The sequence below is a fragment of the Indicator indicator genome, chromosome 33 (assembly GCF_027791375.1).
Source record: "Indicator indicator isolate 239-I01 chromosome 33, UM_Iind_1.1, whole genome shotgun sequence".
Lineage (NCBI taxonomy): Eukaryota > Metazoa > Chordata > Aves > Piciformes > Indicatoridae > Indicator > Indicator indicator.
The window spans coordinates 3,159,627-3,186,047 of NC_072042.1; the positions used below are offsets into that span (position 1 = coordinate 3,159,627).

Below are 26,421 nucleotides of genomic sequence, written 5' to 3' on the forward strand. Positions count from 1 at the left end.
CTGCGGGGCTGAAGCGGGCAGAGGGACGCCGGTTCTCCCGGTACCCTCCTTGTATTCCCAGTACACCCCCGGTACCTCGCGTACCGCTGCCCCCGCCCCTCCGGAGTCCCCGCCGAGGGTCCACGGCCTCCTCGCCCCGGGGGAGCGGGCGGGTGGCAGCGGCTCGGTGCCGGTGTCGGTGTGTCAGGGGGTGTCTGTGTGTCGGTGTGAGCGTGTCAGGGCGTGTGGCGGGGTGGGCACCGCGCTCCACTCCGGGGCTTGGCGCCAGCCCGCGCATCAGCGGTAGGAGGGGACAGAGCCGCTCCCGCGGGCGCACCGGCAGCCCCGGCTCCGCAGGTGCCTCCCGACTGGCACCGGCACCGCACGGACCGGTTCGGCTGGGGTCGACACGGAGTGGAACGGCTCGGCTCGGCTCGGCACAGAGTGGAACGGCTCGGCTCGGCTCGGCTCGGAGTGGCTGCCGCGGGACGGGCCGGCGCGGCCGCACTAAGATGAGCCATGAGCGGAGCGGCCCCGGTCCGCACCGGCCGCTCCGCCTGAGCTCCGGGCAGCAGAAGCCCTCTCCTCCGCTGCCCCTGGGGCCGTAGGGCTGCCCCGGCCCCGCGCCCTCCCCAACGATGCCCCATCTCTGGCCGGCTCTCCGCGGCGTGCTCTGGGAATATTGGGCAGCGCTACTGGTCGGAGGCTTCTGGGGCCAGTGCTCGCACGGGATGCCGCATGTCATCCGGATCGGTAAGCGACGGGGACACGCTCGGGGAGCTGGGACGGGCGGGGAAGCGCTGCCCGGGGACAGGAGGGTCGGCGAAGCGGTGAAGGGCTGGGACCGGGAGGAGAGCGCCCGCTCCGAGCTGCCGCCCTGGGCACGGTGTGATGGGGCACGGTACTGAGCACGGTGCAAAGAGGAGAGGAGGGTGCTGTGCCCCCGGCGAGGTTCTGAGCCCCTAGAGCAGGGGGATAATGCCCCTATGGAGATGGGAGATGCTGTGCCCCCGGAAAGGGGAGATGCTGTGCCTCCAGAGAAAAGGGTGCTGGGTGCTGAGTCCTTGGAAGAGGAATGTTCTGTCCCCAGAGAGGGGAGATGCTGTGCTCCCAGTAAAGGGGAGATGCTGAGCCTGCTACTAGGAGGCTGCGGTGCTCGATGCAAGGAGAGCTGCTGTGCCGGTGCAAGGAGGGTGCTGTGCTTTTGCAAGAAGAGGTGCTGAGCCTGCTGCAGTAGGGATGCTGTGCAGAGGTGCTTTGACTTAGGGCCAGAGGTGCCCAGCTCAGAGGACAGGCAGCCCGGGGAGCCCGCGGTGCTGAGCCTTGCTGCCCGCAGAATGCCAGAGGCTGGCTCTGCCGCTGCAGCTGCCGAGGGCCGGGCAGCTTTCATTAAATCATTGAGCTTTGGGGGTGGAAATTAATTTTTAATAATGTTACATAAAGTAATTGCACAGATAACAGCTTGGGAGAGAGTCGACAATCTTTCTTTTGCTAATTAAACGAGATTCTTGTTTTAAGTGCGTCATGTAAAAACAGCACTGATTTTGTACATCCCGTGCTCCTCACCGTCTGTACACCTTCCCAGGGACTTGCTGTCTGCCCGGTAAAAATTATGAGGACTTGTTTCCCTTTCTTCTCAGGGACCAGATTCTAACCCAGAGGAATTGGTGGAAAGCGAATAGATCTGTGAATATTTTAAAGGGGGGGGGGGGAAATAAAAAGAGTCTTATTTATCCCAGTGCGACTGCACAGCAACAATGTGAGCATCAGTAAAAGGGAAATGTCAGTCCTGAGGGACAGCTGCTTTCTGTCACCTCCAGCATGGACTGGAGCAACATGATGGCCCAGATCATCTCATGGACAAGGGCTTGATCCCTTCAGGGTGAACATCTGCTCTCCTCTGGACTTCTGTAATGAGACACTCCGGGGAGATGAGGTCCTGGGCATGCTGAGTGCCAGAAGTGCTGGTGGAAAAGGTTAATGGACCTGCTCTGGGGTCTGGGCCCTGGCTGCTGCTGGACTTCTGCTGGAGCCTGGCTGCTTGGTGTGTTCAGCTGGGAATGGTTTATGTGACAGAGTCCTCCTAGCCCCCCTTCCAGGAACCCTCCCGATGCTGCTGACGGGGCACGCTGGGCTTTGCGAGTGCCACCGTGTGAGCAGGGAGGAGTCATCCTTCTGTGCCACGGCAGTGTCCCCCCCATCCGTCACCAGCCTGACCCCTCTGCAGCACTGGCCACATTTCCCTTCTCAGCGGTGTCAGGGTGCCAGATGCCCATCGGGACCATAAGCCATGTGCCTGCGGGGTCCTGTTGCAGTTGGGGTGCTGGGCTTGCAGCTCATCCTGCTTTGGGTTTGGCAGCAGTGGGGCTGATCCCTGGTGGCATCCCCGGCACGCTGCCAGTCTGGCGCTCGGGAGCGGGTGTGTGGGGGCTGCTACTGCACACACACACTGGGGAACGGGCTGAAGTCACCAGGACTGGCGAGTGCTGAGACCCCCGGGAATGCCAGGGGCTCGTGAGAGATGTTCAGGCCCAGGAGCATCCCTGTAGCTCTGGGAGATATTTAGTCTTGAGCACGGGTGTCTCGGTTGTCCTGAAAAAGGATTTTCAAAGCAATTGCACAAAAGGAGAGAGGAGCTTTCAACCTGGGCACTGCTGCCAGCCCTTCACCCACATCTCTTGGGTTTGCTCCCCTTCACGGGTTGCTCCCCAGCTCGGGAGGCAGGGAAGCAGTCAGGGGGGGAGGCAGGAAGGCAGGGCAGCAGGCAGGCAGACGGGCAGGGAGGGCTGCCCGCCACAGAACACTGCCCTGCAGCGCCTCTGCCAGCACTACCCTGCCTTCTGCAGTAAGAGAAATACCCCAGCACTCAGCGCCTCATTTAGCCTTTTCCTTTATCAGTCAAATCAGAAACTTAAAGATCAGAAAAAGGCTTTAAAAGGGGCTGCAGGGAGCTCTGTGTTTGCCTTTGCTCTCAGCTAATACTGGCATGATTTTGACCTCTTTTTCAGCCCACTGGAAAATCGCAGCTTCTTCCCCCTGCATTAATTTGTGCAAAGCTGCCCTGGCTTTCAAGTAATTCTTTTAATTATCGGGTTATGCCAAGAAGCAGAGAACACTTAAATAAGTATTGTTTTAGAACAGAAAGTCAAACCGGAGAGGAAATAGGGAACTTTTCAAAGCTCTCGTTTTCCTATGAAGCTGACTATTAAAATAAACACAGGCAGAGATCTCGAAGAAAGGGAAGGGAAAGCCAAAAGCGCTCTTTCTCTCGCGAGTAAAATATAAATATTTAATCTACTCATCTAAACATATCTATACATACACACGTACGAGGAGAATCTGTGCCTCATTGCTGGGTTGGTTTGGGGTTTGTTTGGTTTGTTTGCCTTTTTTTTTTTTTTTTTCTTTTTCTGAAGTAGGAGTTGTTCAACACCTGCTCAATGATTGTGCAACCTGCTAACGATGTGACAATGCTGCATCAGAAAACTCCACCTCGATCTGCGGCACGCTTGAGGTGCTGGGTTCAGCTCCGAGTTATTCTGGTACAAAGAGATAACAGGGGCGGGAGTGAGGGGGGAGGAGGGTGAGTGGAGTTACTTCGTGTTTACACCACGGTGAGTGAGAGGTAGGATGAGATGCTGCCAGCCCTGGCTGTGGATGAGATCAGGGAGATTACCTCAGTTATGAGGAGCTGCACCGAGCCGCTGAGCGTCATGCCCCTCGGACGGCAGAAGCAGGGAGCGCGAAGTGATTAAGCTGCCGTCAACAGCCTATTTGTCTAACCTTTCTCTTAGATTAAAAAGCAGTAGTAGCACCCCTTCAAAGTGACAGACGAGAGCCTGATGCCATTTTGTAGAGCCTGGTGGCACCGGCCCTACCAGAGCACCGCGGGGGGGTGGACTGGGAACGGAGTCACAGGTGGAGCCCAAAGACCAGCACCGCGCAGCAGCCCGGGTTCAGTGGCCCTGCGTCGCTCAAGCATCATCATCAATTACTCAGAGTGATTATTTTGATGGATGATGTGTTAGCAAGGTGTATGCGTGGAGCAGGTGGGTGCCAGCGGTTGGTGATTAACAAAGAATTGCAAAAAATAAACGCCGGGAGCCGTCAGCCCGGCGTTAGCGCTGGCGTGTGGTGATTCAGTGGCTTTGTTTGTATTCGAGTGCTGATGAGGAGGTGACACCAGGACTGCCAGCCCCGCTGCCATCCTTTCCCCATCACCCCTGCTCTATGAGGAGAGTGGAACAAGTGGCTCAGCCAACCCCTCTGTGGGCATGTGGGGACAGGCAGGGTCCCTTTGCCCATCCTATACCTGGGTCCCCTCCAAACTGGCTGCCCGCTAGCCTGGCCCTGCAGGAGCACGGTGCTGTGCCTGGGTGTGGGGTTATTGCATTTGGCTTTCTACGTTTGAAAAGGAATCTCCTTCGCCTCGGGGTTGTCACTTTTCTGATGTAATTTTTCACTACAGTTACATCCCCGCCGATATTTGTGCCAATAATCCCACCTCAGGAGTGTTTGAGAGCCCCGGTTTTGTGTGCTGAGGTCACTGCGAGCAGGATTGGACTCAGCCAAGCTTTTAAACAAACAGTTCTGTGTGCAGGAGTTTATCAGGTTTTATTTCTCGTAACCTCCTCCTAAGCTGTGTTTGTGTAGAGAAAGGATCAGGGCATTGATTGTTTGTATGACTTGCAAGTAACGTGGAGAAGACAATCAAATTGGACTGGAGGCTGTGTGGGGGGAAAAACGCATCGATTGTTTTATATAAACACAGAGAAAACAAATTCTGTGGCTAATTATCCTCCGTGGGCTTTTCTGATGCTTACTGTGCCAGTCTGGAATTTTATTTTGAAATCACCTTCCCACACTCTGCAAACTGAGTTTTGTTTTTAACAGTAAAGGTAACAGCAGGCTGGAGAAGGCTGAGAAAGGCAGTGGCCACTGGGCTGGGAACTGCCTGGCTCTGGGGTGTGTGGGTGCTGGAGGGGGATCCTCAGAAGGGCAGCTCTGGTGTTGTTCTGTTCAGCTCCTGCTCGATGCCTGCTCTGGCCAGTGTCCTTGGGGGAGGGCTGGCCCAATGTGCCAGCCAGGGCCTGGGGCCATCGAGTGTAAAGCAATGAGGAACTTTTCTCCAAGGCTGCTGAGGTGATGAAACGTAGTGGAGTAGAGGCAGGCAGAAACTGAACAGAGGTCAACGCCCTTCCCCCTTCCCGAAGCAAACAGCATCAGAGAATCAGTCTCACAGCACCTGAGACCAGCCCCTAGGCTCAAAACACCTTAACTGGGGGAATCTTCCTTGACCAGCTCCCTGTCACTTGCTCCCCAGTTTGGAGCACAAGCATCCAGAGCAGAGCTGGGCTTCCCCTGGCCAAGGGGCACCTGTGGGCTGCGACACTGTCTGCTGTGAGTGGGTGTCTGGAGCAGCATCGATAGGGTCTCACATAGATGCTTGAGATGAGGATCTGGCCCCTGAACCTCCTGGGGCCAAGCAGGCTGAAAGGCTGCTGCAGGATTCTGCTTTCTGCATCTTTACCATTGCAAGTGAAGTGCTTTTTTGGTTGCTTTGTTTGTTTCACTTCGGTTTTAAAGCCCTTTATTGCCTTTGTGTCTGTCTTTCCATGGGTATTGCTGTGGCCACGCACCCACTGTTCAAGCATTTAATAGTTGATAAAGTTATTCCAGGTCATGAGATGCTTTGTGTGTCAGATAACACATTCCAGTGATTTCAGCAGGCTGCAAGGGTGGCAGTGTAAATTGTTTGGTGGTAAATGAATTCTGAATACATTTGAATAACAATGTTACCTCTTTATCGCAGAACAGTCTAATTATTTGATCTTGGCATTCTCCTGAGAACTTCATACAGGAAATTAAGATCAAACCACAAATTAGAATAAAAGAGACCCTCATTCAGCACAGGGCAGGAGCGTTGCCAAAATAAACAGCCCTGCTTAGTGCTGGGCTGCTCCCTCGGAGCGGGCACCTTCCCCTGGTTGTGGGCACCACGACCTTCTTGATGGGCTGCACAGTACAGAACCCGAGTGGGGAAGGAACTTCTTGTGGGCTTCATCTGTGGGGACAGAGTCAGTGCCTGTGTCTGTGCCTGGCACTGCTGCCCAGGCAACACTTGCCTGCTCCTGTGGCATTGCCACTCCTGCTTCTGCCACCAGCATATCCACTGCCACTGCTGCAAACTTCGGTTCTCCGCCTCTGGATGTTTTTGTGGATGGAACTAATTGGAGGTTGATGTTATGAGGAGATGTCTGCGAAGCCTTCTTGACACAGTCGTGCACCAAATGACTGACTCAGCTGACAGGGAAGTTTGATCTCCCTTGTCCTGGGGAATGAAGAGCTCCTTTGGTATGGAGCAGCACTTCCACTGAATTAACAATCCTAGAGGAAACCCGGGTCTTCCAAAAGGAAATCCTACTCCTCCTGCTCTCACCTGCTGTGGATGATGCCAGTGGGGCTGACGGCTCAGCCTGTGGGCCAGCATCAGCAGAGGGCACTGTGCCTCACCAGCTGCCCTGCCCGGGTGGCTTTGGCCACCTTGCTCCTTCAGCTCCCGCACGCTGCGCTCCCGCCTTAGCCATCCTCTCTGATTCCATCCCCTGTGCTCTCCAAGCGTTTGCAGCGAGCAGCTCTGCCCGGAAAGCTGCGATGCAGGAGTCTCTTACGGAGACACGGATCAAACAAACCCCGGCGCTGCGCGGGCCGCTCCCAGCGCTCAGCCTGGCAATCCAAGGCGCTGCCTTTCTGCACCAGCTCTGCTGTGCAACCCCCGTCCCCTCGTCTTGAACGGAGGTTTCAAGTGATGCTGTCTAGACTTCTTTCTTCCCTTTGCGTACTCAGAAGCCAGGCTGGTGGAAGTCTCTGGGTGAGGCAGATAACGAGTTGAAAGCAGCAGAACTCACTGGGCGAGGGGGGAAAGAGGCAAAGGCTGAGAGCTGCTGAGGGCTGAAGGGGAGGATGAAAGCTGCGCTGCGGCGGCGGTGCCGAAGGGAAGCGATGAGAAGCAGGGAGTGCTGCTTGTCTCACAGTCACGAGAACCCAAGTTGCTGTGACTGCAGATGTTGCTGTTTGCAGCGACTGCAGGGGCATCCTGACACTCCACCAGCTCCTCTGCCCAGAGACTCCAGATTGTGTTTTCAGGCAGGGATTGTCTCGTTTTGGGCTGGTGTTGAGAGAGTTCAGATGTGGTGGAGCTTCCTGTGTCACTGCTGCTGTTCATTAGCACTAAACCCAGGGATAATTTGTTGGCAGCCTAAACCTGACGAGGGTCCTTAGCACAGGCAAGAGCTCTCCAAGCAGGTGGAAGGCTCCATTTACTGCTTTGTCTTTGCTCCAGCACCAGCTTTTCTTTGTGGCTGCCTCTCTGAGCCCCTTTTGCTCTCACTTCCTGCCCCACTCCTCACTCTGCTGCCCCAGAGAGCCTTCCCTCAACCTTCAGCTTCATTTCTCAGGCTTGCACTGAGTGAAACTCCCCAAATGCAGTGTTACCCCAGTGTGCAGCAGCACCAGCCCTTGTGCTTTCCATCTGCAGCAAGACACGGTACATAACCACACAGACATGTGACTGCTCTGTGATTTCTGGGAGGGCAGGGAGCCAGGGAAACGTGGGCTACTTGGGCATCACACAGCAGGAGCACACAGAGCTGTCCTGCCAGCCTCCCTGCCAGCCTCCCCAGGCAAGCCCACCAGTGGGAAGATACTCCTCCACCTCACTGTGGCCAACAGTGCTGCTGGTGAGGAGCTGAAGGGGCACCAGTTGGTGTCCAGCTCAGCCCTGTCAGGAACTGATGCACCAAAGATTCACTGCCCTGCAGAAAAAGCCCCTGAGCTGCATTTTATTCTTTGAGGTACAGCCTGGCCTTTTGCTTGAGTCACACTAAGTCTAAAGAGCAGCACCAAGATCAGAGTATTTACACCTTGGATTAGGAGCTGAGTCTGTTTGGTCACTGAGTCAGGAGAACATCCCTGCTCAGGGAAGTTTTAAGCAGAGCAATAAACCAGCTAATGTCAAAGGCATACAGCAGAGACTTTAACCCACACCACCCTGCAGGTGAGTTCTTGTACTTCACTCATCCCTCTGCAAACTGGGCACCCTGGGATCCCCACCAAGGGGTGTCCATATTCCCCAGTGCATTACCAAGGCTTTTGAGACTGACTGATTGAAATTAGCTTCCCATCCTTGCTGTCTGCAAGCAGCAGCTTCAGGAGCTGTGCCAGGGCAGCAGCTGAGACTGTAAAAGTGGTTCCTGTGTCCCATAAGGAATTGGGAGAGGCCACTGGGTGATCTTACAGAGGCCACTGGATACTCATTAGCTAGTGATGACATTTGATTGCTAAAGCATGTCCTCTGTTCCAGCTGGGGATTTGGAGGTGACCAGAGCAGCTCTTTGAACTCACTAGCAACCAGGTGAATAGGAACAGAAGCTGTTCCTAAAATAACAGAGTTGGTGCTGCAGAATCCAAACTGGATGAGAAATGCAGAAGGGAATGGGGAGGGAACTGTGCTGGCTGTGGGTGGCTCTCCCCACTCTAATGAATCTCCTGTCATCTCCTGCTTGTCTCCTGGGATGGAACAGTAAATAAAATCTGGTACAGCCCACAAAGTGAGCTGAGTTATGGCTGTCTGTGGGGACTGAAGTGTTAGACTTGGTGGTTAGTTCTGCAGTGAATTGAAAGCACCCAGAGGGAAGTCACAGCAATCATTTGCACTTGTCTGACACAGCATCTGGGGCACTTGCTTCCTCCCTGGTGATGTGTGGTGGCTCCTCCACCCAGCAGCATCATAGCTCAGGGTGTGATCACCCAGCTGTGGTGCTCTACTAGCTTGGTCCTTGGTCACCTGCCTGCCAGCAGCATGCTGCTCTCCACAGTCACAGCCAGAGCAGCCACCAAGGATGGTTCTCTTCCTTGAGAGCTTTGGGAAGGAAAACCACTCCCTTAGTCCTGCAGAGCTCCCAGGTGCTGTCCTTTCAGTGGATGTGCAGCACCATGATTAACCTCAAAAGACTCTTTGCCTGTACAAGGTAGATTTATATTTTCTCTATCTTTTGGTTTTTTGAGACTGGATTCTTGGTGCAGACAGTGATTTATTGAATAATCAATTTCCTTATCTACGTAATACACGAAAGTGATCCATCAATGCCAGATAATCAATCCATCTGGGGAGGAGGAGGAGGTAGGGGGGGTGTTCAGTGGGTAAGAGCTGTGTGTATGTGCACTTGGTTAGGTGTTTTCCTCCTGCATCATTGTCAGGCCAAATAACATCTCCCTTTCTGTGCTTTTGTTGATGAGGTGGAAAAGAAAGCCAGGACATTATATTACACCTTGTAAGTTTTACAGTACTTGAGAGGTTTATGTGGTATGAATGTAAAGGGCAATGCAATAATGCAAAGGGCAGCCAGACATTTTTAAGCACAGAAGGATCCACATGGAGCTGCAGAGATAAATCTGGGTGGATAATCATCCCACAGCGTCTCTCCTGTGGATGAGAGACGAAGATGTTTGCTGCAAATCATGCTTCAGGTCACTTCTGCCCTGGCCTCAGGCTCTGCTCTGCTTTAAAGGGTTCTTAAGCTCATTGAGGGTCTCTGCTCTGGTGACACTGTTGTCCCCTGTCATGTCCTGTGCCCAGCAAAGGTGGCTTACCCCTGCTGAAGGGTGATGACATTCTCTGTCACTCAGGTGGTGCATTGGGCTTGTACCATTCAAGGACTTGAGTAAATGAAGATTGTTTGGTTGTCCTCTGTGAGTTAGGAAAGGGCTGACCTAGAGAATTAACCATGGGAGGAAGTAAGAGGAATCAAAACAACCAACTCTGAAGTGTATATACAGTTTAGATGAGGAAGGAGACCCTGAGTCACAGAATCATGGAATCCCAGGTTCAAAGGGACCTCAAGGATCAGCTGCTTCAATCTTTTTTGGTCTGGGTTTGGTTTCCCCACAGTTTGGATGTGTGCTGCCAGAATCTGCTGCATTTGAGCTGGGTAGAAAACTGCCTCTAAAACAGGTCTGGGGTTTTTAACTGTCCTCCTGAAGGGAGAAACTTCACAGCATCTTCCTGTTGACAGACTTCTTAAACCACCCAGCAATGAATCCTCCTCAAATGTGAATATTCAGTATTCAGCACTTGCAATTAGCAGTAGAATGAAGACAAAATGTCATCACACTCTGAGGTCACAGTAGGTTTTGTACATAGGTCACTGTTCCATGTGCTTCATTCAAATTCCAACTTGTTTTGTGGGCTTACGATGGCACAAGCACTGATCAGCATTCTGCTGTCTCCACATGTTCTGTACTTCCTGACTTTGCCTTAATTACTTTCAGTTTTAATTGTCTGGCACAGAGATGGGATTTTCCTGATTTGAACCATCTCATGAGAAGTGAAAAAGAACTGGAGGCTGAAGCTCTGAGATGTGGCAATGCCTCGTGGAGGGCCCAGGAGCAGAAGCTTAGCTGGTGTCTTCTTTCCCATCTGTGGCAGCTCAAAACCTGTGGTTAGGAGCACAAACCGGAGCTGGCAAACCTAGGGCCAGGCTCCTCTTCTGGCAGGAGGTCCCTGGGATGAGGAGAAAATCCTCTGAGTCCTTCTCCCTCTCCTCTGAAGCCCAATTCTGCCAAACCAGCAACCCCACTGGAGACCTGCACCTCCTGCAGCTCGGGATGCCATCACCGCTCCGTTTTCTTTTGCAGCGATGCTGTTGCCATTTAAAGCTGAAACAGGGACCTGTAAAACAGAGGCTTTTGGTTTAAATCTCTGTCTATAAAATCTGAAAGCTCTTTTCTTCCTTTATAGGGAATGAAAACCATTTTCTTCCTCGTTTTTACACACTTCTTATGAATTTTTATTTCTGGAAGATCAGGGTTGTTTTTAGGTCGTCTTTACTCAGAAGAGATTCAAATTGCATCCTTGGCTGTTTAGCTGGGGGGCAATATCTAGGCTGGCCTCATAAGATTTGGAAATGGGATCTTTAAGTTTCTTTTCCTGTTCATCTACACCACAGGGAAGGGTTATCCAACAAATGTACTGCAGGATCTTAGATGAAGCTGGTGGCACTTTCAGACAGCGTTGAGCTTGTCTTGGCACAGATATCAGCATCACTTCAGATGAAAGTTATCAATGCAGGCGCTGAATAGAAACAATCCTCTGCTCTTCTGGCAGCTCCCTTTGGTCCCAGGGATGTGTCAACAGCCAAGAGTGACTTTGTACACGTGCCCACCCCTTTATAAACCGAGCAGGAAAGAGGCAGCTAGATCCATATTTACTTAATTTCCTGACACGTTAATGTGGGGCTGGTTATTTGAGGAAACACATGAAATATTTTCTTGTCTACAGTGTAACTGTGTATGTTAAGTGTGGCAATTTCACTTGCTGGATCCATTTCCTCCAATTAGAGGGAGAGCAATGGCATACTAAAATCTGAAGCCCAGCCTGATTTGCATTCCCTTATCTCTCTTTTACGAATTCACGTTTAGTGTTGGTCCTTTTTGGAGGCAATTCTAAGCTAATTAACTCTCCCTCTCAGTTCTCCTCACTCTGAGGAAGAGACTTTTTACAAGGGCTTGTGGGGATTGGATGAGGGGCAATGGATTTGAACAGGAAGAGGGGAGATTGAGACTGGAGATTAGGAAGAAATTCTTTCTGGTGAAGGTGGCACAGGTTGCCCAGGCAGATTGTGCCCTCCCTCGAAGTGTTCAAGGTCAGGCTGGACAAGGCCTTGGGCAACCTGGGCTGGTGGGAGGTGTCCCTGCCCATGGCAGGGGGTTGGAACTGGATCATCTTTGAGGTCCTTTCCAACCCAAACCATTCTCTGATTCTATGAGCCCATGCATCTCACACACTCAGGGAAGCCACAACTCAGCCACACAGCTGAGCCACAAGAAAACCCCAGGACCCTCGTTCAGGACTCAGCCTTGGCAGATGCCACCTGACCTGCACTTAGTCTTGCCTGAACACTCCCAGTTCCTGGCCCTGCAGCACCCCTCTGCTATCAGCACTTTGGATGCTGAGCTCCTCAGATGAGCTCTTGCACACTCTGTACTTTCTCCCATCTCCTGCATTCTCCTTCCCCAGCAGCTGGCTGGGATTTTGCTGACTGCTTGGAAACAGAACTCTCAGTGTGTTCCTCCTTTCCTAAATATCCTGCAAGGTGCCACCAGCCTGGTGACAGCCACCTCCTGCACACACTGAGCTCCCATGGCTCTACCTGGGAGTTTTCCTCACTGTCTCTATTTCATGCTGGCCCAGGAGGCTGGGCTACAGCTTTTGTCTGCCTCCTTAAGGTCATTCTGGGCAGTTACAGGGCTCTGAACGCTTGTGGGGAACCCATTTCCATATGAATTATGAAAGTTTTATGCCAAGGGGGCTGTAATTCATAAATTGCTTTGACAGCAGCGTTTTGAATGAAAACACAGAGAAAAGAGGGGTAATAAAACTTGTCCTTAAGGGAGTGGACTTGTGAGTCCTGGAAAGAATTCTTGTCGAAAGATTATTTATGATCATTACACACCATAATGTGTTTTTGAATTTTTATGGCTAGTAAATTACTTGTAAACCCACAGGGGAGCTCATAATTTTTCCTTTGTGGCCACGCCACTTTGAGTTGGGTTTTATTTTTTCATATCTGTCTCTTTGCAACCAGTTAGGGCAGCACTTTTGATTTATAACAGCAATAATTAGTCCTCAATAGCCTGGGTGTTAAAGGGTTAATCACCCTCGGATTTCAGCTGACAAAAACTTCCTGACAGTGATGGATTTCCAAGGGTGGTGCCTGGGCAGGTTCATTTCTGGATGCTGTGGTGGTGCTAACCACCTCTAATGGGGAGCAGAGATTATTTATGTTCTTCAGCAGCTTCTCATTAATTTTCCTGTTCACTTGGTTGAAGACTCCCAATTTCTGGGCTTCTTCATTAGTGCTACCTGTTCCACAGTGCAGAGTAGAAGTGACTTACTTCAGGAAGGAGCATTTGAGTTGAGATTCCTCTACAGGAGGTGTATGAAGCTCTGGGCAGTTCCAGCGAGAAGGTGGGAGCAGGGGGATTAGTTTAGATGTTTCTGATGGGGCATCTTGGAAAGATCCACCTGGTACAACAGAGGTGAGAGCTGCCTCCAAGGATCAAAGTTGGGTGGAAAGCCACCTCCCACTGTGGTCTCTCCTGGAGCCCTCTCCCCGTGCTGGACACGAAGAGCAAGTGGATGCAAACGTTTGTTAGATTTCGGGGCTCGTGGGCCATTTGTATGTTCATTACCAATGTCAGTGACAAAGCCAGCACAGGACTAATTGCATTTTTGATCCCAACATAGCAAATTCTCAGAGCCACGTTCCCTTTGCAGGCTTTCAAAGCCTTATTTTTAGAAAAGTATTTTTTGATCTTTCGTTAGCTCCTGTTCTGCCCTGCTCCAGGCTCCCTGCCTGGCTTTGAACAAATGGCTTTGCTCTTCTGAGCCTTCATTCCTTGCTTGTAAAATGGGGCTAAGTGTGCTCCCTGCTCCTCTGGGGCCTTGTGATGGTGTTGGGGGTTTGCTGACTGGGATGTACTGGGGAGGTAAATGGCTGAGATGGCTGCACCAAGGCAGCAGCTCTGGGGCAGAGCAGAGAGCAAAGCAGAACCCTGTAAGAGCAGTGAAACAGTGAAATTACAACCTAGGACTCTCTGACTGGAGTCATTCTGAAAGAAAATGAGGATCCTGAACATGCTTAACTGCTTATTTAATGTAGATTAGAGAAGTTATTAATCGAAATCTAACAACTGTTTACTCAATATGGGACTGTGAAGCCTTAAACCATACCCTTAATAATCCCCTGGTATTTCACTGCTCCACAATAGCTTGGGCTGCTGCCTCCCAATTAAATCCCTATTTCAGACACTTAATTTAAAAGGAGGCTCTAACAAGCTCCTGATCACTTGGCTCCCCAGCCAGATCCATATGATCCAGGATTCTGTGCCCTGGTGAGTGCCAGACACATGCCTGTGGTGTTAGGCTGTGGCTCAGTGGGGGCTGCTCAAGGGAGTCAGGGAGGGAGGTTGCTGCTGGGCCAGAAAAGGACCAGGGACTGTGAGGTGCTCTCCACACCACAGCTTCAGTCCTGGGGTGCAGCAGAGCCAAGGTGCTGTGGGAAGTATCCCACAAAGGAGATTTTGGGCTTTTGGATGCCAGAGCACGCCAGGGACTGGAATATTCACTGGGGTCCACTCTTGTCCTCTTCAGAAGCAGCAGCCCCTAACAGCAGCTGTGGTTTTGTCACTGTCGTGAGAAAGAGAATCAGGACATTCCCTGCAGGAGACACCTTCAGCTTTATGACTCCTTTTGGCCACAAGACCTGGTGTGGAGGACCACTCTTGGAAGGAGCACCCAAGGCCAAAACGTTGTGTAGTGTTCATGGGAACCTCAGAAATCCTGCAAGGACTGGAGGGCCTCCATGCTGGGTGTCTGAGCAGCCCCTGCCCTGGACTCTGCTGTGCTTGGGACTCAGCAGGCTGGCACACAGTGACAAGCCTGTATCATTACCCTGCCCTGTGCCAGGCCTTCACGGGCAGGCAGTGTGAGGAAGAGCCCTCAGGACATCCTCTGAAGACAGCTGCTTGCCATCCAGCAAAGTGACTTCTCTCTGCCTCTCTTTACAACCCCCTAATCCAAGCTCCCTGTAATCCAAGCATGTTTGAAATAGGAAGTGACAATGGCTTTGTGCTGGCTCTGCAGCATGATGGGATCTTAATTTGTGTAAGTGATTATGTTTTGGGTTTTTTTTTTTTTCTTTTTAATTATCAGCCTGAGATTCAGAGCTGAGGAATATGAGGACCCCACGAGGCATGCCTGGCTGCTTCAAGGATGGAGTTTATTGGTTTATTCAAGTACTCAAATATAGCTCTTCATTTTGTGGCTGACACTACAGTACAGTGCAAAACAGAGAAAAGGCAGAAGAGACTGGCACCCAGGTCAGATGCCAGCTCTGGCAGAGACCCTGGGCAGCCTGAGGCACAACACTTCAGGAGAACACTGCTCCCATTTTGCTCGTGGTGGGCAGGAGGAAAAAGAGTCAATGCTGCTGAATTCCATGCAATGCACACTCTGACTTTGGGTCACCCTCCATCTCCCTTCTTCTTCTTATTCCTGTCCTCTTTGCATGCCAGGGGCAGGGCTGTGCCAGCCTGTGCATGGTGCCCCAGGCATGGCTGGGAGAGCAAAGAAAGACACAGGAGAAAGAAAAAAACAAACCAAAACAAACCAAACCAAACCAAACCAAATCAAGCAACGTTTTCACCTGCTTTTTTGTATAAAGAGCTGCCCTTTGGTGGGCACCTGCCCTCTCCCCCTCCCCCTGAATCCAAACGCTGGGGCTCACAGGTCTATGTAGTGTGTGTACTGCCCTGGGGGGATCCTCACACCATCCTGCACTGTGAGGAGAAATGGGAACAAGAGAGCTCCTAAAACAGCTCTGAGCCCCCTCTGCTCTGCAGGTCACCTCCTGGCCCTCACACCACTTGGTGCAGCAGCTCTGGTGAACCACAGCAACACAAGGGACTGACAACCATGGTGTCGTATCTCCTGGAGAGAGGATTGATGTCCTCGTTGCCTTCTGTGGGCAGATAAAACCAGCACTGAGAGCTGTGCTGGGGCAGCTCTTTGGGTTTTGCAGAGGGCTCTGAGGTTTATGAGCACCCCAATCACACAGTGTCCCACAAACCCCCATTTCAGCTCTACCCCACGATGTTATTTGCAGTCTAAACCTAGCAAGAAGGTGAGTGGAGGGTTTTTTTTTGGCAGGAATTATCCCAGTCCTCAGAGCAGAGACTGGGGCAGCCACATCCCAGCAGCACAGGAAAGAAGCTGGGTGGGTGCAGGAGGGAACCCAGAGGGACCTGCCCTGCCCAGACACAGCGCTGCTAGGCTGGAGCAGGACCTGGGTTAGGAGGGGAAAAGATGCTTCAGAGTGGGAAGGATCGTGACCATCTCCTCCAGTTGTTGCTGTTTGGCTTTCCTGTGTTGCTAATTGCACACCCTCGTGTCTGTGGTACTTCATGCCAGCCCGTGATGGATGCTCTATAATCTTATAGATGAGAGAGTGCATTTGTTTTCTAAGGCTAACTGCACACAATCTGTTATTGTATAAAGCTGACTACTTTGAGGGTTGGTGCCTTTCAGTGTCGAGCATAAAAGCCAGGCCTCCCCGACAATAACCTTCATTAATCAGGCTTCCCTGGGCTGCGAGCAGCAGAGCCCACGATGTCTTCTTTGTACGTCAAAGCTTGCGAGGATCCCGCTCTGAAAAGCCTCCTGCTGATCAGCCATTCTTTCACTTTTCTTTATTTGGTTTAAATGGGAAAATATCCTCCCAGTAGAGACACCATCGTTTGCCTTGTGTCTCCACACACTTCTTTTAAACTAATAGCTTAAAGAGGGGGGAGGGAAAAGCAGCTGCGACTTGCTGGGAGCGGCGAGAACTTCACTTAAAGAGGATTCAGCTTCTTTTGTTTTTCACAAGAGCTGTTGAGTGTTCAGAGCTTTCAAAAACACGGCCTCTTCTTCTGAGCCCTGGAAAGTAGGGTTAGGGACAGGGTGTTCTGAGGGCTTTCAAGAGGTGCAGAATGATAGAACCACAGAATCACAGAATGATAGAATCATAGAATGATAGAATCATAGAATGATAGAATCACAGAATCATAGAATTACAGAATCATAGAATGATAGAATCATAGAATGATAAAATGATAGAATGATAGAATCATAGAATGATAGAATCACAGAATCATAAAATTACAGAATCATAGAATGATAGAATCATAGAATGATAAAATGATAGAATGATAGAATCATAGAATGATAGAATCATAGAATGATAGAATCACAGAATCATAAAATTACAGAATCATAGAATGATAGAATCATAGAATGATAGAATCACAGAATCATAGAATTACAGAATCATAGAATGATAGAATCATAGAATGATAGAATCATAGAATGATAAAATGATAGACTCATAGAATCATAGAATGATAGAATCACAGAATCATAGAATGATAGAATCATAGAATGATAAAATGATAGACTCATAGAATGATAGAATGATAGAATCACAGAATCATAGAATGATAAAATGATAGAATCATAGAATCATAGAATGATAGAATCACAGAATCATAGAATGATAAAATGATAGACTCATAGAATCATAGAATGATAGAATCACAATCATAGAATGATAAAATCACAGAATTATAGAATGATAGAATCACAGAATCATAGAATGATAAAATCACAGAATCATAGAATGATAGAATCACAGAATTTATAGAATTATAGAATCATAGAATGGTTTGGGTTGGAAGGGAACTCCAAAAGTCATCCAGTCCAACCCCCTCTGCAGTCAGCAGGGACATCCTCAGCTAGATCAGGTTGCCCAAAACCCTGTGGAGCCTCACCTTGAATATCTCCAGGGATGGGGCCTCAACCACCTCCCTGGGCAATCTGTTCCAGTGTTCCACTACCCTCCTGGTGCAGAGCTTGTTCCTAACATCCAATTTAAATCTACTCTTCTCTCTCCAAGCCCGAGAGAAGGTCACACAGAGCTCTGTGAGCTGCTATGCTCCACTGTGCTTCCACAAACTCCTGCAGAAACTGAAATTCTGGTGCCTCAGCTCAAGTTTTCATTGCTCTCTGGAGCTTTAGGCAGATCCCAAACTCCCTCACTCCCCTGAACAAATGAATATAGCAGGACTCAGGGTCCCTCCAATATGACCCTGCTCTCATGTAGGTGCCTCCAGAGCTGCTTTCCCAGAGGAACTGCTCCTACAGCAGGGGGGCAAGAGCCTAAAGAAGGGCATTGCCCATGGGAAGGGTGGGTCAGAGGGAGGGTAACAAGTGCCAGGGAAGGATGCTTTGGTTGCTAGGCTGAGAAACTGGGTCTGAGGAGATGTGGATGGTGCCCCCAGGGATACAGCCTCTGTCAGAGCAGCTCATCCTTGTTCCTTGGGCAAGTGGAGCAGGGACGTGCCTGCGGTGCCCAGGCTTGGCAAATGCAGCCACTGCTGGTGGGAGCCTGCCAGCTTTCCCAGGGCTGGGAGAGGCTGAGGCTGCACTGCATTCCTTAGGGAGAGGGACATGCCACAGTGATTGAAAGCACTTTGGGATAAAACAGAACGACTAAGAAAAGCCATCCGGGCTGGGACTGCAGCTGAGCACTTCGGGCTTGAGCAGTGAGTCACCTTGACCTCATTCCAGCCCTGCAAAGCAGCCCCAGAGCTCCCTGTCTGTCCTTGAGGGGGGCCATTTCCCGATGGAGACAGGACCCTTCCAAAATCCAATTATTAGGCTGCCCCTGAGCAGCTCCAAGACTTTCTGCTCACAGCTACCTCAGGCCATTCCAATCAACGTGTTTGAGCTTTAATTGCTGAATAAGTGCTGGAGAAAGATCAATTGTGTCCCTGCTCTGAGCCCTCACAGTTGCTTCTCCCAGGTTTCAAGATGCAGGGAAAGTTTTGGGGTTTGGTTTGTTTTTTTCATTTTCTTTTTTCTTTTCTTTCTTTTTAATTTTTTTCTTTCTTTTTTTTTTTTTTCTTTCTTTTTCTTTTTTTTTTCTTTCTTTTTCTTTTTTTTTTCTTTCTTTTTCTTTTTTTTTTTTTTTCTTCCACTGTACATTTCAAATGCTTCATTGTCAAAGTGGGTAAAAAGCCCTTCTTTCTAAAATGTGTGCATCTCTTTCAGCTTAACTGAAAAGGCATTAAAATAACTGCAGCTGTGGAAAGAATAATTACAGCGGGATTTTGTCAAGGACTCTCTTGTCTGATGTTGCCATCTGTGACATGGTGAATGCAAAGATCATTTGAAACATAGGCAGTTAATGTAGAGAATAATTCCAGGGCTTTAGATATTTATGGTAAATTATTGAACTTTATTGTTGGGTTTTATGGCCCTCATTATTTCCCTGTAGTAAAGGAGCTCTGCGTTTTTGTGTTGTTCTGCACTTTGGTTTTCACTTTGCCGACGGAGAAGTACACTGCAGTAAAAGTAACACTTCAGAAATGTTTCAAGGAGACATCCTATTAATCAGATTATTTTCCTGCTCTTCAATAGCATCCTCGATGCCTTTAAAAAACACCTTTAGAGAAAGAGCCTCTTCTTGACCAGGTGTTAATAGCCAGTCCTTCAAGCATGGGCAGTGAGGAGGGCTTGTAAACATCACATTCTCGCATTAATTTTCTCCTGTCTCTTAGAATATTGGTTCTGAGACTTCCCACTAAGAGGGCATTGCTGCGCTCTTCCCTCCAACACCCCCCTAACTGCCAAATTAAGAACAGGCTGGCACACTGGAAATGAGTAATTGGCTGCCAGAGAGGCTGAAAAGGAGCCTTGGCTTTGCTGATCTTGGCTGCTCCGCCAATGGGGCTCCTGCTGGAGCCGAGTCCCTTTGCTCACCCATCACACTGGGTGGGAGCAGCCCACGGGCTGGCTTTTGCACGGGGTGCTGCTCTCCTGGGGTTCCTCCAGCTGTGGTTTCATCCATGTCCCTGCCCCTCCTGCCCTGGCACCAAGACCTGGCACAGAGCTGCCCTCCCGGCAGCTCCAGGCTGTGATTCCTTCGCTCCGTTCAGGATGAGGTTTGAGCAACCTCAGGAGGCTGTGTCCAGGAGAAGCCTGAGGTGGGCTGAGGGTTACCCTGGGCATGGCACCTATGCCCTTGCAGCACACAGCAACTCACTGGAGCTCCTCACTATAAACCACCCAAAGAGCTGCTGCTGGGCAGCCTGGGGATGGTTCTGCTCACAGAAGAGGAGGTTGGCTCCTGGGAAACTTAATGTGGCTCCATCTGAAAAGTGTCCAACAACTCTTCCCTGAGTGGTGCTGCACAGATGTCCTTCACCTCAAAGTGCAGTGCAGCAAGTGCCTCCACCTGCTCTTCCCTGCTCCTGCAACATTTCCACAATCCCAAGGATACCTGAGACAGCCCAGCAGAGGAACTTTGTCAGATGTGAACTTTTCAGCACAACTGAGATCATCGTTCTGACAGCTGAAGGCTGCTGCAGTCCTTGGCAGCTACCTCTGGAGTCTGCAAATGGAAATCAGAAGGGATGAGAAAGTGCCTGTTTGTTCTTGCAGAGGAGCCTTCTTTCCACCCAGCCTGCCCTCAGCACCCCGGGGCTGTGTGTGCCCTCTGCAGCTGCTCAACATCTGCATCTCCTTCTGGCTCACTCACAGGCTCTGTCCTTGCTAACAAGGAGCTCATGCTGCAGCCCCTCCACCCGGAAAGGCTCTGCCTCCTCCACCCACCACAGGCACAGCTCAAAGCACTGCCCCACAGAGAGACATTTGTCCCCAAGGCATGAGGGGTGGGCAGGTCTGGAAACCATCTGAGAGAGAGGGGTGGGCAGGGGAAGGTCAGGAGCATGTGGTTCTTGGAGCAAACATGCCAGAAACCCAGGCTTGGTGCAGCTAACAGGGCAGAGCTGGCAAATCCAGGAGCTGTGGACTTGCTACAAGGGGAACTAAGCTGGGAACAAATGTGTGGGCTATGGACTAATGGGGAAGAAACCAGGCAACCTTCATTTCCCTGTCTACAGCCCCAGGCAATTTGCTGTTTGCCCTCAGCCATCCAAGTGACACAAGCAACCCTCAGGAGGTTCTGCCTGAGCCTCGCTCTTCACTCCAGGCTGTAAAGGATTTGGCTCAATCCTTCACATTTCAGTACCTAAAATTAGACTGAGCTCCAGCCCCGGGGTGATTGGAGAGCACAGCTATGCAGACAGCAACCTGCAAAGGCCTGGGAGCACCTGAGGAGGCAGAGAACAGCACTTGGGACCCCCTGGATGTCAGACACTGGCAGGTGCTGCTTTCTTTCGAAGAGAAGTGAGGCTGTGTACAGGTGGCTTATGCTGGTTAGTAAATGTTGGGAGCTTGCCTGGCACTGGTACCTTGCATGGCAGCACAAAGCAGGTCCTGGTGCACCTCTGCTGCAGTGGGTGACCATACCTGGTGTTACTCAAGAGCCCTCCCAGGTCTGTTCCAGCTCTCCCCACCAGCACTGTGCCTGCTGCACTGCCTCCACAGATGAAACCAGATCCTGCAGCCCTACACCTGAGCCCAGGCCAGCAGAACCTCAGGCTCCTGGCCCAGTTACTGGCAGAAAGAGGCAGGCAAAGCCTCTGTGCTTGCTCAGAAGCTAGAAGTCCTCCTGCTCTTTGGTTTCTTTTCCTCCAGCTATCATACTTGTTAAGGCAAATTAACATTCATCATGCAGAATCTATTGGAACATGCCTCCCAGACTCACAGACATTTCTGTTATGGTCAGGATTAATCACAAGGGATAATTAGAGTATTAAATGAAATAATTATAACATTATGACTCTAATAACCAAATTCATGGGTATTAGCTCCTAAGAAAAGACAACTATGGGAAGCAGAGAAGTTTTGATGGATGCCTCTAGCTGCATTTGTTTTTCTTGGCATTTTCAATTAAAAATTCCCAAACATCTGCCACACTGAGTCAGCTCCCCCTGTTTGCAAGGACTTGGGAGGCTGGCAGCAGGATGGGCTCCTGCAGGAACACTTCACATCACCAGCAATGAAGACCACACTGCACCCAGGCTGCCTCCTGGACACAAAGCCACCTTCACTGTCCTGCTTTGAGGGAGGAGGTGCTCTGGCAGCTCCACACCCCAGCCTGGGAGCAGGGAGGCTGTAATGGTGGGGCTGGTCCCTAAGGAGAGGGTTTGCTTGTCTGGCAAACACCATGCTCCAGCTCTGCTCTCCCCACACACCACCTCCCTGCCAGCTTGGCAGGTCCTGCCTGAGGCCAACTCCAAGCTCAGCCAGCTCAGCTCCATGGGATGCAGGCTCTGGCAACATCTCCTGGCCTCAGGCATTAACTCCTCTGAGAAAATGGAGCCTTGCACAGCCTCCAAGGGCCTGGTTATCTTCTCTGACAGAGCCTTGGCTTGGCCTGCAGGACAGCCAGCATCTGCTAGGAGAGGACTGGGATCAGGAGCCTGATTGTCAGGGACCTCCTTGGAGCCAACAGGTTTTTTTGTACCTCTAATGTATGCACAGCCCCTCTCCAATATTCTGTGTCGTGCTGGAGAGGCATAAATGAATTCATTACAGAATGATGCAATTGCAAAGGCTTAAAAATACCATTTCTGTGCATTTCTGCAAGCCCACACATCAGCAGGCAGCCAAGAGCTGCCAGTTGCTGGTCCCTGGATTTGCACAGGTTCAGAAGAGAGGATGCAAAGAGCTGCTGGAGAAGCAAACTGGGCTGGTTGCTGTCCTGCACCCCCCACCCCCAGCACAGGCAGTGTGTGGAAAGTGCAGGGGAATGTAGAATACACAGACAAAGCCTTTGCAGCTTTTCACCAAGAGATATTGATGCTAGGTAAAAAAATAAAATGGGGATTTTTATCATAGCAATGGTTTAGAGCACAGCTAAGATGTGTCCAGAGAAGGGCAACGAGGCTGGTGAGGGGTCTGCAGCACAAGCACTATGAGGAGAGGCTGAGGGAACTGGAGGTGTTTAGCCTGGAGAAGAGGAGGCTCAGGAGTGACTTTGTTGCTGCCTACAGCTACCTGAAAGGAGGTTGGAGCCAGGTGGGGGTTGGCCTCTTCTCCCAGGCAGCCAGTGATAGGAGAGCACACAGTCTCAAGCTGCACTGGGGGAAGTTTGGGCTGCATGTGAGGAAGGAATTCTTCCCAGAAAGATAGATTGGCCATTGGATTGTGCTGCCCAGGGAGGTGGTGGAGTCACCATCCCTGGAAGTGTTTAAAAAAAGACTGGATGAGGCACTTGGTGCCATGGTTTGGTTGATCAGATGGTGTTGGGTGAAAGGTTGGACTGGATGATCTTGAAGGCCTTTTCCAACCTGCTTAATTCTGTGATTCTGTGAAAGTTTATATTAATGCTGACAATTTCCTCTGTCAGGCAGCGAGAAAGGAGAGTCCCTTCTGGTACCTGGAAGCAGCTCCCATGATGTGTGGAAGGAATCACCTCAGTGCAAAGCACTCATGTGCTCTACTCCATATAGCACCCGGTGTTGCAGCCTGCATGTGCTGCTCTAAGTTTAGCATCCCTCAGTTCCAAGAAGGAGCTCTGACTTAGGCAGCAGCTACACAGCACAGGGACATGTGATGGGTCCTGTGGCCATGCAGTGCTGTCTCTGCTGCATGCTGTGGTGTTCACTCACCCCCTGGCTCACTGCAAACCCGAGCAGCAGCCACCCACTTTGTAGTGCTGTGCTCTACATGTAGTGCTGTGTCTGACTTCCAGGGGGTCCCAAGTGCTGTTCTCTGCCTCCTCAGGTGTTCCCAGATGTTTGCAGGTTGCCGTCTGCATAGCTGTGCTCTCCCATGCTGTGAGGATGATCAGAGGGCTGGAGCTCCTCTCCTGTGAGGACAGACTGAAAGAGTTGGGGCTGTTCAGTCTGGAGAAGAGAAGGCTCTGAGGTGACCTTCCAGTATCTGAAGGGGGCTACAAGAAAGCTGGGGAGGGACTTTTTAGGATATCAGGGAGTGACAGGACCAGGGGGAATGGAACAAAGCTGGAAGTGGGGAGATTCAGACTGGACGTGAGGAAGAAGTTCTTCCCCATCAGAGTAGTGAGAGCCTGGAATGGGTTGTCCAGGGAGGTGGTTGAGGTCCCATCCCTGGAGGTGTTTAAGGCCAGGCTGGATGAGGCTCTGGCCAGCCTGCTGTAGTGTGAGGTGTCCCTGGGCATGGCAGCAGGGTTGGAACTGGCTGAGCCTTGTGGTCCCTTCCAACCCTGACTGATTCTCTGATTCTCTGATTCTCTGATTCTCGAGCCCACTGCCTGGAGCTTCATCTCACTGTCTTAATCACACAAGCACAGAATCAAAGACAGGGCTTGGAAGGGACCTCTGGAGATTATCTCATCTAACCCCCATGCCAGAGCAGGTTAACCTACAGCAGGTTGCACAGGATGATGTCCAGGTAGGTTTGGAATGATCCCAGAGGAGGCTCCATCCCCTCTCTGGGCAGCCTGCTCCAGTGCTCTACCACCCTCAAAATAAAGAAATTCCTCCTCATGTTTGGATGGAACTTTGCACGTTCAGGTTTGTGTCCATTGCCTCTTGTCCTGTAGCTGGACACTCAGAAGGGACCTTGTTAATGTTTCTAAATATCTGAGGGGTGGGTGTCAAGATGAAAGGGGCCAGGCTCTTTTCAGTGGTGCCCACCACATCAGCAGGTACAAGCTGGAACACAGGAGGTTCCACTTCAACAGCAGGAGAAACTTTGCTATGAGGGTGCTGGAGCCCTGGAACAGGCTGCCCAGAGAGGTTGTGGAGTCTCCTCTGGAGACTTTCCAAACCCACCTGGATGCATTCCTGTGTGCCCTGCCCTGGGTGACCCTGCTCTGGCAGGGGGGATGGACTGGATGATCTCTGAAAGTCCCATCCAACCCCTAAGTATCGATCAGCATCGACAATTCCCGAATCTCTTCATACCGTTAGACGGCAGGGATTAGGGATTTTTGTGCAGGGACCCGACAGAGCAATTCCCAATCCAGCTGCAGACGCTGGGCTGTTTATTGCTGGCTCCGTGGCCCGGGCGAGGTGCTGCCAGGCAGCTGCATTTCCTGGCATGTCAGAAGAATTCACTGTAATGCATTGTCATGCATTAGCATAATAATTGGTGAGCACTCGCAGATGAATCGTTTACTGACTGATAGATTTTGTACAGAAACTGTGAAGGTTACGTGGAGGGTGAAAACATTTCCCTGTGTCAATGAACAGACTTAATTCTTTCGGCAAAGTGCTGTTGAAATGCCATTAGCATAACAAAGGCACAACAGCCCAGGCTGTGCTGCAGCGTCAACTGCCCCCCCAGGCTGCTCCACCAGCTGACCCACGGAAGATTGGGTTTGGCACAGATTGTCTCAAGCTGCACCGTGGCACCCTCCTGTCCCTCATTCCTTCTCCTTACCTCTCATGGTCCTGCTCTGGCAGAGGGATTGATCTGCAGAGGTCCCTTCCAGCCCCTAGCATAGAATCACAGAATTGTTGGGATTGGAAGGGACCTCAAGGTTCATTTAGTTCCAACCCTCTAACCCAACATCTCACACTCCTGTGATACTGCATCCGGCTCTGGTGCCCTCAACACAAGAAGGGCATGGACCTGATGGAGCAGGTTTAGAGGAGGGCCATGAAAATGGTCAGGGGGCTGGAACACCTCTGCTATGAGGACAGGCTGAGGGAGCTGGGGATGTTCAGCCTGGAGAAGACTCTGGGGAGATCTAAGTGTGGGCTTCCAGTATCTGAAGAGGGCTACAAGAAGGCTGCAGAGGGACGGTCTCCAAAGGCCTGCAGTGATGGGATGAGGGGCAATGGTTTGAAACTAGAGAAGAACAGATTTAGACTGGATGTTAGGAACAAGTTTTGGGTAGTGGAACATTGGAACAAGTTGCCCAGGGAGGTAGTTAAGACCCCTAGAGATATTCAAGGTCAGACTGGACAGGGCTCTGAGCAACCTGATCTAGTGGAGGATGTCCCTGCTGACTGCAGGGAGGTTGGACCAGATGACCTCTGGAGGTCCCTTCCAACTCAACCCATTCTATGATTCTGTGGTCAGTTTGGATCCTTTGGGTCTGTCCTGGTACATGGCATCAGGCTGGGTAGCAGCCCCTGGTCCCCATCCTGAGTCACCAGCACCCTTTTTTCCAGTCATTTACATTCTTAATCCTCCAGGGCACAGATGTCTTTTCCTGCTGTTTTCATCACAAGTAACCCCATGGGGAGCTCCAGCCCCTCCTGTACCTCACTGACAGCCCTGAGCCATAGTGGCTCTGTCTGAGGTCACCTCAGCTTTCCTCCCCACCTTGACACCTCCCTGCTAGTGGTGGCTTTCCCTAGGCTGTGTCCTCAGAGCCACCAACACTTTGTTCTCCAAACACGAGGTGTAGAGCCCTGCAGCTGGGGAAGGTGTAGGACAGAGCAGAGCAGGGGAAGGTGTAGGACAGAGCAGAGCAGGTGAAGCTGGACAGCACCCAAGAGGGTCTGCACCACAGGAAGATGCAGAGAGGCAGCTTTTAAATATGGATGAAGTGTCACACGTGGCTGTGCTGTTCCACCCAGGCACAGGCTCAAGGACCTGCTAAGGGACAAAATGTCAGCTCAGACTGGGATAGCCTGGCAAGGCTTGAGTTTACTCCCGAGTTTTCTCTGGGTCTTCTGAGTTCTTGAGCAAGAGCAGACATCACCTGGGTCCCCCTGGGAAATGTGTGACATCTCTGAATAATTTACACCCTTTGGCTCCTGCCTTTTCTCTCCCTGCCTTTCCAGCAGACTGTCAGAATGACAACCCTGCAGCTAGCATGGAGAAAAGAGGAAAGCTGATGGAAAGGGACAGGGTTAAGTCTTCCGGCCAGAGAGTTCTGGGGAAACACTTAAGTCAGATTTCCCCTTGCCATTATAGATGTTAATTCCATTGTCAGT

General features: G+C 51.0%; 1 protein-coding gene across 1 annotated transcript in view; it reads left to right on the forward strand.

The window, feature by feature from the left end:
• Positions 1–617: 617 nt before the first annotated feature.
• GRIK3 (glutamate ionotropic receptor kainate type subunit 3) overlaps positions 618–26,421 on the forward strand; it is a 131,579-nt gene continuing 105,775 nt past the window's right edge. Inside the window, exon 1 of the mRNA XM_054395289.1 lies at positions 618–732. Within this exon, the coding sequence (XP_054251264.1) occupies positions 618–732 (115 nt within the window). The remainder of the gene's footprint in view (positions 733–26,421) is intronic.